At 31.1% G+C, this 18502-nt stretch overlaps 1 protein-coding gene and 1 long non-coding RNA gene across 2 annotated transcripts in view; both read right to left on the bottom strand.

The window, feature by feature from the left end:
- LOC112029552 (uncharacterized) overlaps positions 1 to 13556 on the bottom strand; it is a 32039-nt gene extending 18483 nt beyond the window's left edge. Inside the window, exon 1 of the long non-coding RNA XR_002884753.2 lies at positions 13316 to 13556. This is a non-coding gene — a long non-coding RNA (uncharacterized LOC112029552). The remainder of the gene's footprint in view (positions 1 to 13315) is intronic.
- LOC112029553 (uncharacterized) lies at positions 10254 to 11600 on the bottom strand. Its single transcript, XM_065766485.1, has 2 exons — positions 11375 to 11600; positions 10254 to 10667 (listed from the first exon to the last, which is right to left on the bottom strand). The coding sequence occupies exons 1-2, from the start codon at positions 11498 to 11500 to the stop codon at positions 10389 to 10391; spliced, it is 405 nt and encodes a 134-aa protein (XP_065622557.1). The 5' UTR covers positions 11501 to 11600; the 3' UTR covers positions 10254 to 10388.
- Positions 13557 to 18502: the final 4946 nt, after the last annotated feature.

The following is an 18502-nucleotide window of genomic DNA, read 5'->3' as shown; positions in this document are numbered from 1 at the left end:
CATCACTATTACATGAAACATTATTTTCTCACTACACGAGTCCATTTGGAAACAACTTATTTAGCTGAAATTGAAAACTTTTTGCTAAAAGTGCTGTAGATAAAGTTAAAAGCTAGCTAAAATAGTACAGTGGAACTCATGAATAGTATAAAAAATAAGCTAAATAATAGCAAAAATAAGCTAAACAGTAGGAAAAATAGGCTAAATACTAAAAAAAATTTTTTTTTTTAGCCAATGCCAAACGCAACCTACTACTTGTAGTTTAATATTGTTTTCTCTCTATAACTCATTATTTGTCACATTGTACATTATCTATCGCATTATACAGTCATAACAAGTATAGGTATAGCTTTCTTTATTACAAGAAAGCCCAACGTTTTTGGGAAAGCTAACTTGTTTTATGACTTTATTTGTATTAAGATTAGGTGGGTATTTTCTTCTCCAAAAAAAAAAAGATTAAGTGGTGTATGGACCAAGAATACGGGCCCATTATTGAGCTGGTGGCCCATTTACCAGATGACCTCGGTCTATTTCGACACTAAACGGAGCCTAGTTAAGCCCAACCGAACATTTAGATAGTGTACCAAACCCCCCTCCCCCGACACATGTGAACATGGAATAATGCCTTAGGGGAATCCACCCACCGAGTATTAAACAGCGTTTGGTGCAAGTTCCAATGAGATTGTATCAACAGAAGGTGGTGGGTCCCATTAGGTCAAGAATATAGTGTAGAGGGACCCATTAACATGGGAAAAAAACCCCCTCATCATGACAACCCCACTAAGAGGAGGATATGAATAGAGAAAGAGGGATAAGGAGCAAGGGTTGAAAATTTTGGGGGGAGTGAAACACAAGAGTAGTGAGAAAAGACTTAACACAGGAGAGGTGTAAAGGCTCAGCTATGCAACCATAGCCTCGGATGGGCCAATATCAAAGAAGTTTAGGGTCAAAGACAACAGTTTACCTCTTTCAGCAACCTTTCGAGCCATTTCTTGGACCTCCCACTATGGAATAAGCCTAACCCAAAGTATAAGTAAATTAGGGGTCTAAGCCCAAAAGCCCAGATTCATGGACCACCACAGTGGGTATTTAGTATTTAGTATTTACCGTTCGCCGTGTTTACTATTCCCATTACATCCATCACTATTACATATATCATTATTTTCTCACTGGACACAACTTATTTAGCCAAAACAAATTTTTTTTTACTGAAAAGTTAGCTGAAATAGTATAGTAAGATCTATAAATAGTGCCAAAAAGTGCAATGAGACTCATAAATAGTACCAAAAATAAACTAAATATTAGCAAAAATAAGCTAAACAAAAAATAAAAAGATAAAGTCTTTTTCATCCAACGCCAAACACAACCTACTACTTATTGTGTAACATTATTTTCTCTCTATACTCATTATTTGTCACATTGTACATTTTCTGTCGCATTGTACAGTCATACCAAATGAACGAAAGTGAACGATACAAGCAAAAACGTGATAGAAAGAAAAAAGTTGGAAGCTAAAGGCTAACATGAGTTAGCAACTTTTCTTTGCAAATCTTAATTCATGTCTAGTCAAGTACAGGTACAGCTTTCTTTTTCTTTATGATGAGAAAGCCCAACATTTTATGAGAAAGCTAACATTTTTTTATAACTTTATTTGTATTAAGATTAGGTGGGTATTTTCTTCTTAAAATAAAAAAATATTCAAAAAAGGAGAGATTAGGTGGGTATTTAGTATTTACCTACTTTTTTCTAACAAATTCTTTTTACTTTATTAACTGTTTAACTTCTTCTAATATCTTTAATTTAATAGTTGTGATTGAAAATCACTTTTTACAACTCTTAATCTTAATTATTGATTACATTTGCAATGCACTTGATCTCTATCACATTTATTTTTCCCCATTATTAGCGTTTAAGTACAGTAAATTGACATCTCCACATACATAAAATACTTAGGGGTTTAGAAGGGAAAGAGTTCAAATTGCAGGGTTAGCAGCATATTATAATTATCTCTAAAAAAAACCTACAATAAATTGATTAGGCTTTTTTATGATTAAATTTAAATTATAGCTTTTACTGACCGATAAAAAATTAATGGTATTTTTTTTTTAAGGACAATTAATATAATATAATAGTAAGTTTTAATTTAAATTTGGGAATATACTTAAAAAATTGTACTTAAATTTTATGTTTTTACCCAACCAAAAAATGAACCTTTTATAAAATAAAATAAAAATTATGCTTAAATGAAACATACCCCAAATTTTTAGAAAATTAAATTTACCAATGAAAAAATAAAGAAAGAAAAAGGGGTTTGAGCATACTAATAATACAATTGAAAGAAGCAGAGGAGAAGAAAACTGCATGGTGGAGATGATATCAATTAACTGGTTTTGTTTGCTTTTTATGTTTAGTCAAATAATTGCCAACGAAATTTTTTATGGTTGCTATTATTATTTTGATAAGTAGATAATGAGGGATAGGGATTTGAACCAAAATATGAGATACCACAAATATGTTCTTATTATGTTAATATATTCTCACATGAGTTTATTATTAACACCACTTATATTAGTGTGAGTTTGGATAGCACTGAGAATGAAATTTTCAATTGCATTTGGCATTTTGTGTGGGTCTCGTGCACTGTTTGCGAGAGTTGCAAGTATGGATTTCAACCAATATCATATGTGATTGTACTTTTGTCACATTCGACAGTTCCCTTATTTTTTTTCTAACACTTGATGGTACCATTCTCATATTGTGTAGTACAAACATCGCATGTGACTGTACTTTTATCACATTCGGTGATTCACTTATTTTTTTTTTCTCACATTTAATGGTACCATCCTCACATTGTGCAGTACCAACATCACATATGACTTTACTTTTGTCACATTCGGTGGTTCCCTTATTTTTTTTCTCACATTTAATGGTTCCATTGTCACATTGGACAGTACTAACTTCACATTTGGCCGTACTTTTGCCATATTCAATTGTACTAGTGTTTTTTTTCTCTCACATTTGATAATACCACCTTAAATTGTGCAATACTAACATCATATGTAACTATAGTTTTGTCAAATTCAGTGGTTCCCTTTTTTTTCCTCACATTTGATGGTTCCATTGCCACATTGGGCAGTACTAACATCTTATTTGACTGTAATTTTCTCACATTCGGTAGTACTTTAATTTTTACTCATATTTGACCGTACTTTTTTCACATTCAGTGGTACTTTAATTTTTACTCACATTTGATAGTTCCATCGTCACATTGGACGGTACTAACTTCACATTTGACTGTACTTTTGCCACATTCGGCTGTACTAGGAGTTTTTTTTTTTTTTTTTCTCACATTTGATAATACCACCCTCAAATGTGAGGATGGCACTGAAATATCCTTAGAACCTAAAAAATAACCGAAATAACCTTAAAACCTTAAAAAATGACTAAAATACCCTTAGAACCAAAAAAAAAAATGAGCGCAATGCCCTCATTTTCTAGAGAATGTTTGAAATACCCTTAGAAACTTAAAAAATGACAAAAATACAACTAAAAAAATGACTGAAATGATCCTGAAATTAAGAAAAGGACCAAAATACCTCGAAACATAAAAATAACCAAAATACCCTAAATTTTCTCTAAAATGACCAAAATACCCCCAATTAATTAAAATTATCTTCCAATTCACACTATTAATAATTTTGTTTAAAATATAATAGAAGTTTGATTATTTTCTTCTACTAATTTTTGTTTTTATTTTTTCGCACTTTTTTGCCAAGCATCAAGTATGAGTCACGTGACCTGTCGTCATCAATAACATGATTACATTATGCTTCCAAAATAAAATGCCATACTCGGATACCTAAATTTGGATTTGGATTTGGATTTAAGAACAATAAAATGTTTTTTCCAATTAATATTTTTCTTAAACCTTATACATTTTAATTTTAGTAACATTTTTTTTATAAATACATGAGGTAATTAAAAAGCTATTGATAATTAATTAACAAGATGATGACTAAAAATCTGTCATCATAGCCAACTAAAATGTTCTATATCAACAGAAAGAGAGAACCCAAATGCTTGAGTTTTTTCACAGCATTTAAAATCTCAATTTAAAAAATCGTTTCGACGTTCTTAACAGCTAAAAGGTTCTATATCAAGAGAGACGATAAAGTATTCAAAATATGTGTCTTTTACACAAAATTCAAAAGAACAAACTAGCACTCAAATTTTTTTTTTCAATAATTACTTTTTTAAAACCTTTTGCATTTTCATTTTAGTAGCATTTTTAATACATACATGCAACAAACAAAGAAGCCATTGGTTGACTCCTCATATTTTGCAACATAAGCTTTAGAACCCCAACAAATTTCCACGTCACCAATATTATTTATTTAAGTTTTACCAAAAAAGAAAAAAGAAAAAAGGCATCTATCCCTCTTTCATTTTCGCATAGCTCAAACGTTGAGCCTTCACCTCCCACCTCTCTCCCTGATGTAGAGGCCTTCACCTCTCACCTTTCTCTTCATGTGTTCTCTCTCCATTTTTTTCATAAGTAGTAGTTTGTGGACAAATAATCACAAACAAGATTCACATTGCAAATCCTTCCATTCATAAGCAGATTTGAATTTATTTTCATTAACTTAGCCAAGCCAAATACAATTTTGAGTGCACTTTGTACTTTTGAAAGTATGACCATCACAAAAATGATTGTTGTCCTTGCTTAATTGATTTGCATTTCTCCCAGGTTGATACTCAGGCCAGTAAACTTTGACCATTTAAACATATAACCATCACATGAAGTACATTGGTTGCATTTCTCCCAAGTCTTTTCTACCATCTTTCTTTACAACTCTAGTTATTTTGGAGAATACAAGTCTTACAATTCCAACTAAATGTCAAGGCTACAACTTGTAACACACATGATCTCATAAATCTATTTCAAAAAAAAATAAAAATAAATAAACTACAAAGAAAAGTTCATTAGAAACACATACCAATTATGTTATTAGAAATAAGGAGAGAGAAGTTCATTAGAAATGCTTTTAATCTTTGAACCAAAAGGTCTTGAAAATATATCTTTCAACAAACGTCCTGGATGGCATTTCACCTTGGACCTTACTAGTGGTGAGAAATCAAGGTATTCTATTCTATCCCAGGTGTGAGTCACTTTCCCAAGCATATAACAATAATAGAGGAATTGTTCTTAAAAGACAGCATTCATCCATAGTTCTTCAGACTGCACATGTTCATGTTCTTATAGGCTCCACTCTATTCTATTTCATGTCCTCTTGGTTACAACTTCCCAAATTAGCAATACAAACTATAAGGAGGCCTACTTGGCCTTGATTTAGCCAACAATATATAATGTGAAAATTTTAATTTCATGACCATAAAATATTTGAAGGAATAGTAGAGCTCTATGCACATTAAAACCTAAAAAAAGACCGTAATGCCCTGAAAACCTAAAAATGACAATAAAAATGTTACACAACCACTCTATTATTTTTCTTAAACTTTCTACATTTTAATTTTAGTAACATTTTTTAGCAATGAAAAAGCCATTGATAATCCAATTGCCAAGATGATGACTAAAAATCTGTCATCTCAGCCAACTAAATTTTTTTTTTGCCAACTATTGACAACTAAAATGTTTAATATCAACATAAAGAGAGAACCCAAATGCATGAGTTTTTTCACAACATTTAAAACTCAAACTAAAAAATTGTTTCAAAGTTCTTAACTACTAACAAGTTCTATATCATGGTGCGGACACAAGGTACAAGCCTCCAATTATACGCATGTATGGGAGGAAGAGAAAAAAGAAGACGGCCCAACTTGTAGCCTTATGGATTGAGCCTATCAATAATTGGGCTTGAGATTAAGCAAGCCCGAGCATTTAATAATTAGGTTTATTTATTTATTTTTTATTTTTTTTATGCATCTTATTGTTAGCTATTTAAGCACTTTTTTTGATTATTGTAAGATAGTTTTTGAGAATTATAAAAATATTGTGTTTATTTTTACACTGGTGTCGACTCCAGCTTGCTTGGTGTTGACTTCAAGCAACCCTTAGGTACTAACTCCTAGGTTTTATTCTTGATTCTATGGTTGTTTAATTGTTCTATTAAAATAGTGTGGTTGTCCTTCGTCACATCAAGAGAGATGATAAAGTCTCCAAAATATGAGTTTTTTACACAAAATTCAAAACAAAGAGGCCATTGATACACCAATTGACAAGATAATAACTAAATATCTTCCATCATAACCAACTAAAAAAATATCTTGCCAACTAAAATATTTTAGAGAGAGAGAGTATCCAAAATACATTGGTGTTCTTTTAACAACATTCAAAATCTCAAATAAAAAACTGTTTTGAAGTGGATCTTTTCTACTCTTTTTTCTTTGGCAAAGCTCAATTGCATAACTTATTGATAACAAATGTTGACATGTTGTTGTGCAATAGGAGAATTCAACACTTTTCTCCTTCCTCAATCATAACTTCAACTGCATCGTCCATATATTTTGCACCAACACCAATAGCTCTATCCCTCCCACACAAGATCTCAATGTTCTTCAATTGTCAATAACTTCATTTTTATACCACATGCTTTTGTATTTTTCTAAGGAGAAGAAAAAGGAAGCAATGGGTTAACCTTTTTTTTTTTTTTTTTTTTTGATAGAGCAATGAGTTAACTTAAATAAAATAAATTGGACAATAAAACAAAGGAAAGGAGAAAAAATAAAATAAAAAGCAGGACATTATGTGATGATTGTATTAGTAATAAACTTATATTTAATAGCTAAAAATCTATACCAACAACATGGTAAGCACATCAAAAGACAAGTTCATATATAAGTGTGTGCATAATATCTTTTTTCATTGAAGTTACTTGGAGATACTAGATTTCTTCAGTTTCAGCAACTAGATAGCAAGGTGCTAATCCTACCAGTAAACTGTTAAATATACCAAATAGCATCATTAAACCATTAAACTGCACTTATTGAATATCGAAGACTACAATGTAATTCGCTCAAGTTTCGAAAAATATTTAAAAGATTCTAGATTATGAAAGTTGAGTGAATAATGAAAAAGTTAAAACAAAATGAGTAATGCTATTTTCAGTGGGTTTCTTAGAAATGAATATCATGGGAAAGGAAGGGTAAAAAGGTCTAAGCAATAATACCCTATGAATTTTAAAAATTATAGAAATCAATACATTACATGCAGTATATAGAGTATGTTAATCCTGCAATCACTTCACAAGGTACAAGTTTGCATGAATGTCCTCAATGTCCTCTCCTGCTGACTTAGAAGTTAATGTGAAAGATATATCAATCCCTGCAATCACTTTGAGTAGGCCTTGTAACACAACAGCCAAGTGAGCACTGGTACCAGAAATGAGCCAAAATTTTTCATTCCTCCACCACTCTTCTAATCCAATACCAGCCCATTGCACCTCTAGGGTAGCAAGTGAGATAAGGCATATGGTTATGATAAACACGTAGACCAAGAAGGTCACACTTAGAGTTTGCACAATGAAGTGGCCAGAGAAAAGTGAGAGTGCAAGGGGGAAACAATAGACAATGAGGAATCGATACCAATATTAAGGTAAGCCATGCCTCGGAGAAATTTGAGTTGCCTAGAGTCTAGCTAAGGATTGTTTCGAGAGAAGAAAATCTACCACTATTAACAAGCTATAGCCAATACATATAGTACTAAAAATTAACTTTCATTCATTCACAAGTCACAACCATTCACAGAAAATATATATATTCAACCTAATTTCAGTTTGGATAAAAAATCTAAAACAAAAGCTCAATTGACCGAAGTAAAATTTTCCTGTAAAGAAAATACATGATCGAAGTAGAATAATCATGCACAACTCAGACAAAACACAAGCAGCCACCTAGCTTAGACAAACAAAATACTTTTGGGAACCCAGCAACCATTGTAAATGGAGAAAGATATCAAAGTCATCTCAGTCAATAAATCACACATAGCTCACAAATTCATTTCATCAAACACTTAATTTGCATTTTCAATTAATCCAACATTGAACTCTAAAAACATAAAAAATAAAATAAAAAACCAACAATTACTTAACACAAATAAACCAACCAAATTTTGTAAATTTCATATATAACTCCCCAAAAAATAAAAATCAACAACACTACCATTCCCAAGTCCCAGCTTTACCAATAAATACAGACCCAGATAGACAAATCCAAACTAAACCCACACAACCCATATACAAACGTAAAAGCAAAATAAAAACAAAACAAAATAAAACAAAATGGAGACAAAGCCACAAACAATAACTCATAGAAATACAGAAATCCATAAACAAACCCATAAAACCCCCATTGATATTTTGTGAATTCAGATTTAGTACTAAAGGAAAAGGGAGATACAGAGGTTTAAGAGAATGTGAAGAGTTGAGAGAGACATCTTGGAGTGAAACATAAATTACATGTAAGTAATTAAATTTGTTTGGTGACTACACTTAGGGTCCGCTTGGATACAACTTATTGTTACTGAAAATTGATTGTTGTTGAAAAAACAGTAGCAAAATAATTTTTAAATGTGTAAATAATACCTTGAAACCCATTTTTAATATTTTTTAATACATAAATAGTGCTGCTACACTGTGTAAACAGTGCGTTACAGTGCGTGAACAGTGATAATTGTCTCTGCATAGTGATTTTACTTTTCATGCGCTAAAAAAAAAAAAGTTCCGAAACGTAAAATAGAAAATGCAGACGCAACTTTTAGTGTTATCCAAACACATACCTAGTGCCAGTTTGGATTCAGCGTCTACGTTTTCATTTCAGTGTTTTTTTTTTTTTTTTTTTTTTTTTCTGTGCATGAACAATAACTTCACATGGATTCAATGTGCAGGGAAAAAATTACTATTCACGCACTGTTCATCACTGTTCACAGCACTGTTTACGCACTAAAAAATATTAAAAATAGGTCTCACAGTACTATTCACACATTTAAAAATTATTTTGCTACAGTGTTTTCAGTTTCAGTAACAATAAGTTCAATCCAAACGGACCCTTAGGGTAAGTTTGGTACACTAAATGTAGATTACATTAGGAATAGTAATCTTTATTACTGGGAATAGAAGACATTGTAATGGAATAATTATTATTATTCATAAGTTTAGTAGTTACATATGAAAAACTTGTAAAAGAAGATGTATAAGGAAACTTTACATTTTTGGAAATATATTAATTTTAAAACCTATTATATACACTAAGGAATAACTATTATATCCATTTTAAAGAGGAATAGCTATTCTTCAATTTAAAGAATAGTTATTCCAATGTAATAATTAATTCATGTAATAAAGATGCAACCAAATGACCGAATTGATATTACACATGAATAGCTATTCCATTACAGGAGCTATTACAGTGTACCAAACGTATCCTTAGTATCCATTTGGATACGGATGACAACTCAAGCGTCTGCGTTTTTTTTTTTTTTTCAAACACCTTTTGCACTGTTAATGAAACATAAACAGTATATTAAGACTTATATTAAGACAAATGTACCGTATTTGGGATTAAATAGTAACCAAAAATTATTTTTTTTATTATTTTCAACTATAAGTTTTCAATTTTCAGCAAAATAAGCTGTATTTACACACTCCCGTGTTAATTAGTACCAATCAGGAGGAAATTCCAAATCAACTTTCTAAACAAAGTTAGCAAACAACCCCCAAATCTCCTAAAAAAAAAAAAAAAACCCTAAATCAATTGATAAGCATAACTTGGATTAGTAACGGTGAATAAAAAATTAAGACAACTTACATATATCTCATGCGTTGATAGTTAAACGGCTGAAATTGAAGAACCTAGCTTCTTTGGTGGGTTAGCCGTCTGGGTTCTTGTGGTTGGTTTGGAAGAGAAGAAGTGAGATGAGATAAGTAAGAGATGAGACAGAAGCATAGAAGAAGAGCAGAGAGAAGCAAGAAGATTAGGAGAAGAGTCTGATTTGTTTTTTTGTTTTTGATTTTTTGTTTATATATGTTACCTGTTTTACCGGTTACTAGTATCCACTTAAAATAAATGAATGGTCAAGATCAAAACACAATTGAATTAATGGTTTAGATTTAATTGGGTATCATATCCCAAAAAATGAAGAGGTTCATAGCAAATAGATCCTTGCCCTCTGAATGACGTGGAACATGTTTTTTTTTTTTAATAATTTTTTATTAAAACCATTTTCCATCATAATTTAATAAATGAAACAAAAAACTAAACCAATATAACATAAAACTCTACACCACCCTTATGGTGATCATAAATAAGTGCCACAGATGGAAAATTCGAAACCAAAAAAATACGACGGTTCTATCTCATTACATTACATGGCTTTAAAGGGAAGAGTAAATAGGGACACCTGGTAAGGAGAAACCAGCATCAACAATGAAAATGTTGCCCGAAACATATTCAGAAGAGTCGTGTACCAAGTATCGAACAAGTGATGTCAATGCGGGATCTGAGGTGCCATACTCTCTTAAAGGGACGGCTTTCCTTTCCACATTACGCATCCAATCTTTTTGCATAAGACCTTGTGTAATTTCAGATTTGAAAAGGCCAGGTGATATAGAATTCACTCTAATTTTGTATACACCCAATTCCAGGGCCATGACCTGTTATAAGTAGAACCATCATTATATGGAAAAATAGTGACAAGAGGAACAAAATCAACACAACACAACACACACATATATTATGCAGCACTCTTATATAAAAGTAGGAGGCACAAAAGTTGAAATAAAAGACAAACTAGTCTGAGTCTGATAATTGATAAGAATACATTTCCTATGGACAAAGACTTAAAAGAGACTGGCTCTTAGCTCCAAATAAGTGCAGGGTATTCCATAAATAATAAGTTTTTGATGTGTTCATCATAAAGTTACAGAAAAAGACATCTAGGCAAACAGTCAGCGGACATAATACACCTGTCCCAATTTCATGAAAATACAGTATGATGGTGTTCGGAGATGGTAATTATGTCTGTTCTGACACTCAATTCCAAAGGGGATTAATGTGAAAATCTTTAGGACTTGCAGTTGAAAATGCCTGACCTGAAGAGAATCTCTAGTCTTCATTTGTGCGTCTACTATCTAGCCGCCTCTCTTGGAAATTGGTTCTTTACTCTTTTATTTTTTGTCTCCAAATGGTAAAAAAGAAGCATACATTTGTTAACCTATTGTTGAAATAATTGAAGTGAAAATTTTCTTTTTCTATTGCGATTTTTCATCTTAGAGTAATTATTTTGCTTCCAAACAATTACAAAACATGACAATGGTATTACCCCTATATTTTGGAAGAGTTGCATGGCAATCAACATTACCTTTGTAAAGGTGTTTAGGCCTGCCTTTGAAGAACTATAGGCGACACCTCCAGTCCATTGCCCACGGTCGAGACCAGCCACAGAAGATACGTTTATGATTGATCCTCCTCGCTCTGCATCGCGCATGCGTATGCAGATGTATTTTAACACCAACCAGGTTCCTGTTAAATTTGTTTCGAAAACCTTATTCCACTCCTCCTCAGACAATTCTAATGCAGATCTCACATTACCTAATGTACAACAGATAAGAGTTTGAAATATCTATCAACAATAACATTCAACAATCAAATAACAAAAACAGACAGGTTGGCATCCAATGTTAACAATCAGAACGAGCCGCTCGATTCCTACATGACAAAGTAAGATCGAACATATTTCTAGACATGGCAAAACGGGTCAGAATTTTCTGACTCGACCCGACCCGACCCGAAAAATACCCGACCCGAACCCGATTTTTTTTGACCCGAAGCAAAAACGGGTTGACCCGTGACCCGACCCGTGTTTTTTACGGGTCAACCCGACCCGACCCGCGACCCGACCCGAACCCGAACCATTTTTTTAAAACTTTTTTTTTTGGTAAAAAAAATAGTAAAACTAAGACAATATTGGTTTAATTGTTTATTGTGAACTTTAAGGAAACAATTGATACATTTACATAACTATATGCAAATTTATTGAAAGATTAATGGTTGAACATTCTGTAATGAGTGAATATTTTTAGATATCAAATAGTAAAGTACATGTCAAGATAATCTGGTTACAGTAGAGTTAAAAACATAGATTTAAAATTGTAGACATGTAAGAAATATTCACAAGTGTGTTTCAGAAAGTATCAACCCCTTCCAAGAAAATTAATCTTCTTGGGCTACCAAAAATCTTAACAGCCCAGGAAGATACAAAAATGTGCACATGAAATTTAAAGAAAAAAAATTAGCGCAGCATTAATTGAGGAAAGCTACTACCTTTTTAGACATAGGATATAATTTAAACTTATAGCATCCACTCTATGATAATTGCCCTCTATCATCGGGCTAAGACACCAATTCTTTTTTGGTGTAGGCAGGATTTGAACCCCATGTCTCTTATTTGAAGACAAGATACTAGTTCCCAATTCAAACAGACCAAGATCCTATGAGAATATCAATTATTGTCCAATGAGTGAATGTCAAATTACAGACTAATACAAATTGCAGACTAACACACACACACACACACACATATATACGTTATATTCATGGGAACCAAGGACCACAATATAAACGAACAAGATCATGTAAGGTAAGCCATGGAAATTTACTAATACAAACAAAAAAAGGGGAACAAAATTGATGTGTTCAAAAAAAAAAAATTTATTTCCAAGAAATCTATGCTAAAAAACTACTAGGATCGGAAACTTAGATTCTAATTTAAGAAGAGGAGTTATCATCTAGACTCTATAGATTAAGAGACTAAAATACATTACAAGATTAGTGATGTAATGGGTTGCTGCAAAAATCCAACAACAAATAAAAAAGGGAACAAAACAAACGAGTTTTGTTTTGATCCTTACCTTCTTCACATACATACAGGGATTTACGGAGGTTTATGTATGTATAGAACTATTAATATCACAATCCAGTGGTTAGAATTTAGGATTTGAATTCATTGATATCCAAATAGAAAATAAAGCAAAACCCAATCATTACTCAAGGAAATTTGCGATTTCAACTTGCCTATATCTAGAAAATAAAAAACTAAAGCAACATAATGCTGAAATATTGTGCTTCAGTAATGAATCCGAAGGATCTAAAATCAATAATATCCAAACACCAAAACCATATATTAGGGAGTTTAGGGTTCCAAATTCATTCAAATACACGAAAATAAAAACCGCAAATGAAAGAAAGAAAGAAGACAACGAAGTTTGAAATTTCAAACGAAAAAAAACTTAAGAGTTCACACCTTGCCAATCTTGAACTTCATGGAAGCAGTCTCAAGCATCGTCTTCGTTGACAAAGCCTCTGAATTGATAGAACGAGAGAGAGAGAGAACGCAACATCTGCTGTTGTTTTTTTTTTTTTTCTTTTTCTTTTTCAGCTTTTATAATATAACTTGGTTTATCGGTACTCGGTAAGCCACTAAAACTCAGTTAAACGGCTAAGATTAAAACATTTAGAATTAACGGTCCAGATAGGGGTGGGTACCGTACCCATACAAAAAACAAGTGGGCACTGTAGAATGACCCTTTCAGTTCCTACAAATTAGGACATGAGAAATCTCAACTGCATATTTAGGGCTGGCTCAACGAATTTGGAAGCTCTAGATGAAAGCTTTAAACGGGGGCTTTTATTATACTTAATTATATATTCATATATTTTTTTCAATTAAAATTTATTTTTCTTGCTTTTTGAGAGGCAAAATTATTAATTAAATTTTTGCATTCAAGTTCCACTAACATTTCCTTTTCAATTGATAATATGGCCAATCCACCTAATCTTTCTTATGACATAGTTGATCTTAAATAGGATTTTATTAATTTTAATTTTGAAAAACTTCTTTCTGCATAAGCAACTGTAACAGGTATAGTTAGTAATATTCTGAAAGCAATACATGTATTTGGAAAAGATTCTAGCCTCTTTATATAATTTATTACATTAATTGGAGAGTTTTCATTTATTTGCAAAACTTCTTTTAAAACTTTTAGTTCTGAAAATAAATCTAAGCCATCAATATCAGAATAAGTTACATGTATGAGAAAACATTCAAGATTAAGACAATTTTTTTTTCAAACTATCATTATCTAGTGATTTTAGTTTTTCAAAATTAAATAAAAAACCAAAAATATTTTCATATATTTGAATTTGTTCAAACCTACTTTCAATTGAAGAAATAGCTTGATCTACTATATATAAAAAATAATTAATTCTAAAATATTCTTTAGCGGATTGTGTTGTCTCATCAAATTGTTTCTTTCTATGATTTATACGTTTTTCACGAAATATAGGCTCTATTTCCATTTGGGTTGCAATTTCTTTAGATGAATTCATAGCAGATGTAAATCCATCTTCTCTATATTTTTTTAAAAAAGACATGAGACCTTTTAATTGATCTATAGCAACATCAATTTGCACGTCTTTCGATTGTAAATTTTTACTAATAGAGTTAACAGCAAATAATATGTCATACCAAATAGTCATACCTAGCAAAAACTCAAAACTTTCAATCTCATATGTTGCTAATCAGCTTCACTTTCTGTTTTGGGATCTTCACATGTTTTTGTCAATTGTAACAAAGCATCTCTTATTTCTAGAACTTGAAATTTTATTGCTTTCACACTTTTAATTCGACTTTCCCAACATGTTTGTGACAATGGCTTAAGAGTTAAACCTGTTACATTATCTTGTAAAATTTTTCATCGCTTTGTGGAAGAAGAAAATAGTGTGTATATACGTTGTACTACTCCAAAAAAAGATATAGCTTTAGGACAAGAATTAGCCATATCACATAGGACAAGGTTGAGATTATGACAACCACATGGTGCGTAAAATGCTTTAGGATTTATATCAAGAATTCTTTTTTGTACCCATTGTTTTTTCCCTTTCATATTAGATCCATTATCATATCCTTGTCCACATACATCATTAATATCAAGTTCAAGATTTTTTATTGCATTTATAATTTCATTGAAAAGACCTTTTTCCAGAAGTATCATCTACCTTTAAAAATTCCACAAAATGTTCATCTATTTTTATCGGACTTATTGAAATATCCACACATCTTAGTATGAGAGTCATTTGTTCTTGATGACTTACATCGGGGGTACAATCAAGTATAATTGAAAAGTATTTGGCTTCTTTAATCTTTTTTATAATTTTACTTTTAATTTCATTTGCTAAAAATTGTATAACTTCATTTTTATATTATGTCCAAGATAATAATTATGGATTGAACCATGTTGAATACGTCGAATAGGTTCTTGCAGTACTGGATCAAATTCTGCAATCATTTCAATTACACTTAAAAAAATTTCTGTTATTTTCTTGATAGATCTTTTCGTTTTTTCCTCTGAATGCCAAATTATTTTTACCAAGATTTTTTACCACCGCTATTATTCTTAATAACAATTTTTTCCAATGATCTTTCTCTTTCTTTATTTGTTCTTGGACATTTTTATCAATTGTTTTATTCTTCAATAATCTTAGTTCTAAATCAATCCAAGTATTCATATTAGTAATATGCTCATTGGTTGTTTCATGATTTTTAAGGATAGAACTAATATTTTTCCAAACCTTAGTTCCTCCATTAGCTAGCTAATTTGTATTAGATTTTGAATTAAACAAATTGCAACAAAAACAAAATACTTTATCTAGGTCTTTCGAATACACTAACCATTTTCTATCATGTTTCTCCCCATTTGGTAATTTTCGAATATAATGCGTAGTAGAAAAATGTCTAGAGTTCTTATCTATAGGAAATTTTAGATCATCAACTCTTATTGGACCATTTTCTACTAATAAATCTCTTAATTTTATATCAATAGTTTTCCATTGACCTGGATCAAAAATATTTGTAGGAATATAATTAGGTTGATCATTAATATTTTCACTCTCCTCTAAATTATTTTGAGCTTCATTATCAAGAACAATGACATTACATGTTTGAACATTATCATGACCACCTTCGTTATTATCATTTTGTTGTATATTTTCATTATCTTCTAACTCTTTTTAATGAATTTCTTGTTCATTTATGAAACCTTCACTCAAATTTTCTGCAAGATTTTGTTTTTTACTAGTAATAAATTTGTCCATAGCTCCTTTTTTAGATTCAATTAGTTCTTCTCTATATTTATTTTTTTTTTATTTTTATTTTATTTTTTTAAGTTTTTCATATCCAGATGGATATTTTCTAGTAGACATTTGTAGTTAAAAAATATTTATGAATAAATGAAACACAATCTATAATAAAAATAAAATAAAATTTAACTAGAATAATATAAATTTAATGTATAAAACAATAGAACCTAGTTTATCAAAAGCACAATTGCAGCTTTACTTAATATGATCACTTTACACTTTAAACCTACACAAAAAATTAAAATTAATATTAATACAAACTAAATTATTCTAAATTTATAATTTTGTTATCAATACTCTTCTTTTGTGTAGTAGTAAACCTTTATTTTTTAGCAAAATGTGTAGGACTCAACTTGATTGAATCCACTAAGACCAGCCAGTCCAGCCCACTAGCAAAATGTGTAGGGCTCAACTTGATCTGCTAAAACTAAGACCAGCCCACTATCCCTCATGGTTCCATCCCACTAAATCTAATTTCTTAAAAAAAAAATAAACAAAAAATAAACAAATAAAACAAAACGTGTAAGACTAGAAGTCTAGAATCAATACTTTAACTCTTTAAGTGGGTCCATTGACTCCATTCGGACCATTCCATAGCCTTCTAGAGAAATCTAAAGAAATCAAAATTTAAGAGTACAACTAATTTAGCCGGCACTTCAACTAAACTAAAGTTCAGCCAGCCAACTCCTCTTCAAAAAAAAAAAAAAAAACCTAGACACCGAGCAGCAAACCATGAAGAAGACGAAAGATGCAAAGGAAGAGAAAACAAAAAACGAACATGAAATGAAGATCTGTGAACACACCAAGTCTATTGCCAACACCAATTGATGAGTAAGCCAACTAAAAAGAGTGCTTTTTTTAGAATCAATATGGAGAGAGTAAGAGAGTGAGTGTTTTTTTTTTTCTTCTTTCTTTTTTATGCCTTTTGTAATCTTTTCTTCTGTAAGCTAAAGATTTCTACCTTTTGTAATCTTTTCTTCTGCAAGCTAAAGATTTGGTGATAGAAGTAGCCTTCTTGTCACTTCACCCTTTTGCTTTGTGAGAAACGGTTTTTTTTTTTTTTCTTCAAATGAGAAAGCAATATTATATATATATATATATATATATATTTTTCAGATGAGATTGCAACAGGCGCTAAACTAAAAAAAAAAAAAAAGAAAAAAAAAAAAGAAAAAAAAAAAGAAAAGAACAAAGCAAACGCAGACGCAAATGTAGGTTAACCAAACGGACCCTTAGTGCGTATGCCAACAGATGTTTGTGCGTTTTGTGTTTTGTTTTTTTTTTTTTTTTTGGTCCCATGTGAAGCAAAAAATTGAAATAGAACTCTTATTCAACTAAAACACTAAAAGAGTAAATATCTGAAACATATATTTAAATGGAGACCCATTGCAACCCCCAAATCTTATCTAAAGACCCACAAAGTTGCTAACGTTCATTTCAGTTCCTACAAATTAGGATATGAACGTTAAAGTCTTTAACGTTTATTTAAACGTTAAAATAAGATCTCTTATCCACCTCACTGCCCTCACTCACAACTCATTATCTTTGAGAAATCTCAACTGCATATGAGATGAATATTACCTTACACAATATTGTATATAAGATGATTATTATTAATAAAATTGTTTGAATAATGGAATTGCATGTTTTGACTATGTCAAATCCCATACAGTCAATCATGGTCAAAACATGCAATTCCATTATTCGAACAATTTTATTAATAATAATCATCTCATATACAATATTGTGTAAGGTGATTTCTGTTGAGAAGTACACATGTACACATTGTGGGTTATTTAACCACATAGTTCAACATCCATATTGTGGGCTATTTGGCCACACAATCCAACATCTCCCACCTATCCAAATAATTTGAGATGTAAAATAATTATTCAATAACTCCCATAGTACGGACATGTCCCTTGAAACTTTCTGTGGCAAATGCCTTTGTCAACGGATCTGCCACCATCTCCTTTGTTGATGCATATTCTACAAGAATTTCATTTTTCAATACCACATCAAAAGTTTAATAATAATAATAATAATAATAATAATGTTCAACATTTTTACCTCTTGTACCAAGCTCACCACTTTTTATGGTGCATATTGCAACTTGGTTATCACAAATAACTTTTATAGGCTCATCTGATATTTCTTTTATATTTAAACTTTTAAGAAAGCCTTTTATCTAGACAGCTTCTAATATAGCATTACTACAAGCTATATATTCTGCTTCCATAGTGATTTTAGCTACACAACTTTGTTTTTTACTACACCAGGAAATAGCTCCTCC

The sequence above is a fragment of the Quercus suber genome, unplaced genomic scaffold (genome assembly GCF_002906115.3).
Source record: "Quercus suber isolate HL8 unplaced genomic scaffold, Cork oak 2.0 scaffold_709, whole genome shotgun sequence".
NCBI classification, from domain to species: domain Eukaryota; kingdom Viridiplantae; phylum Streptophyta; class Magnoliopsida; order Fagales; family Fagaceae; genus Quercus; species Quercus suber.
The sequence above is the reverse complement of the archived record's forward strand: the minus strand, read 5'-3'. Positions and strand labels throughout refer to the sequence as shown.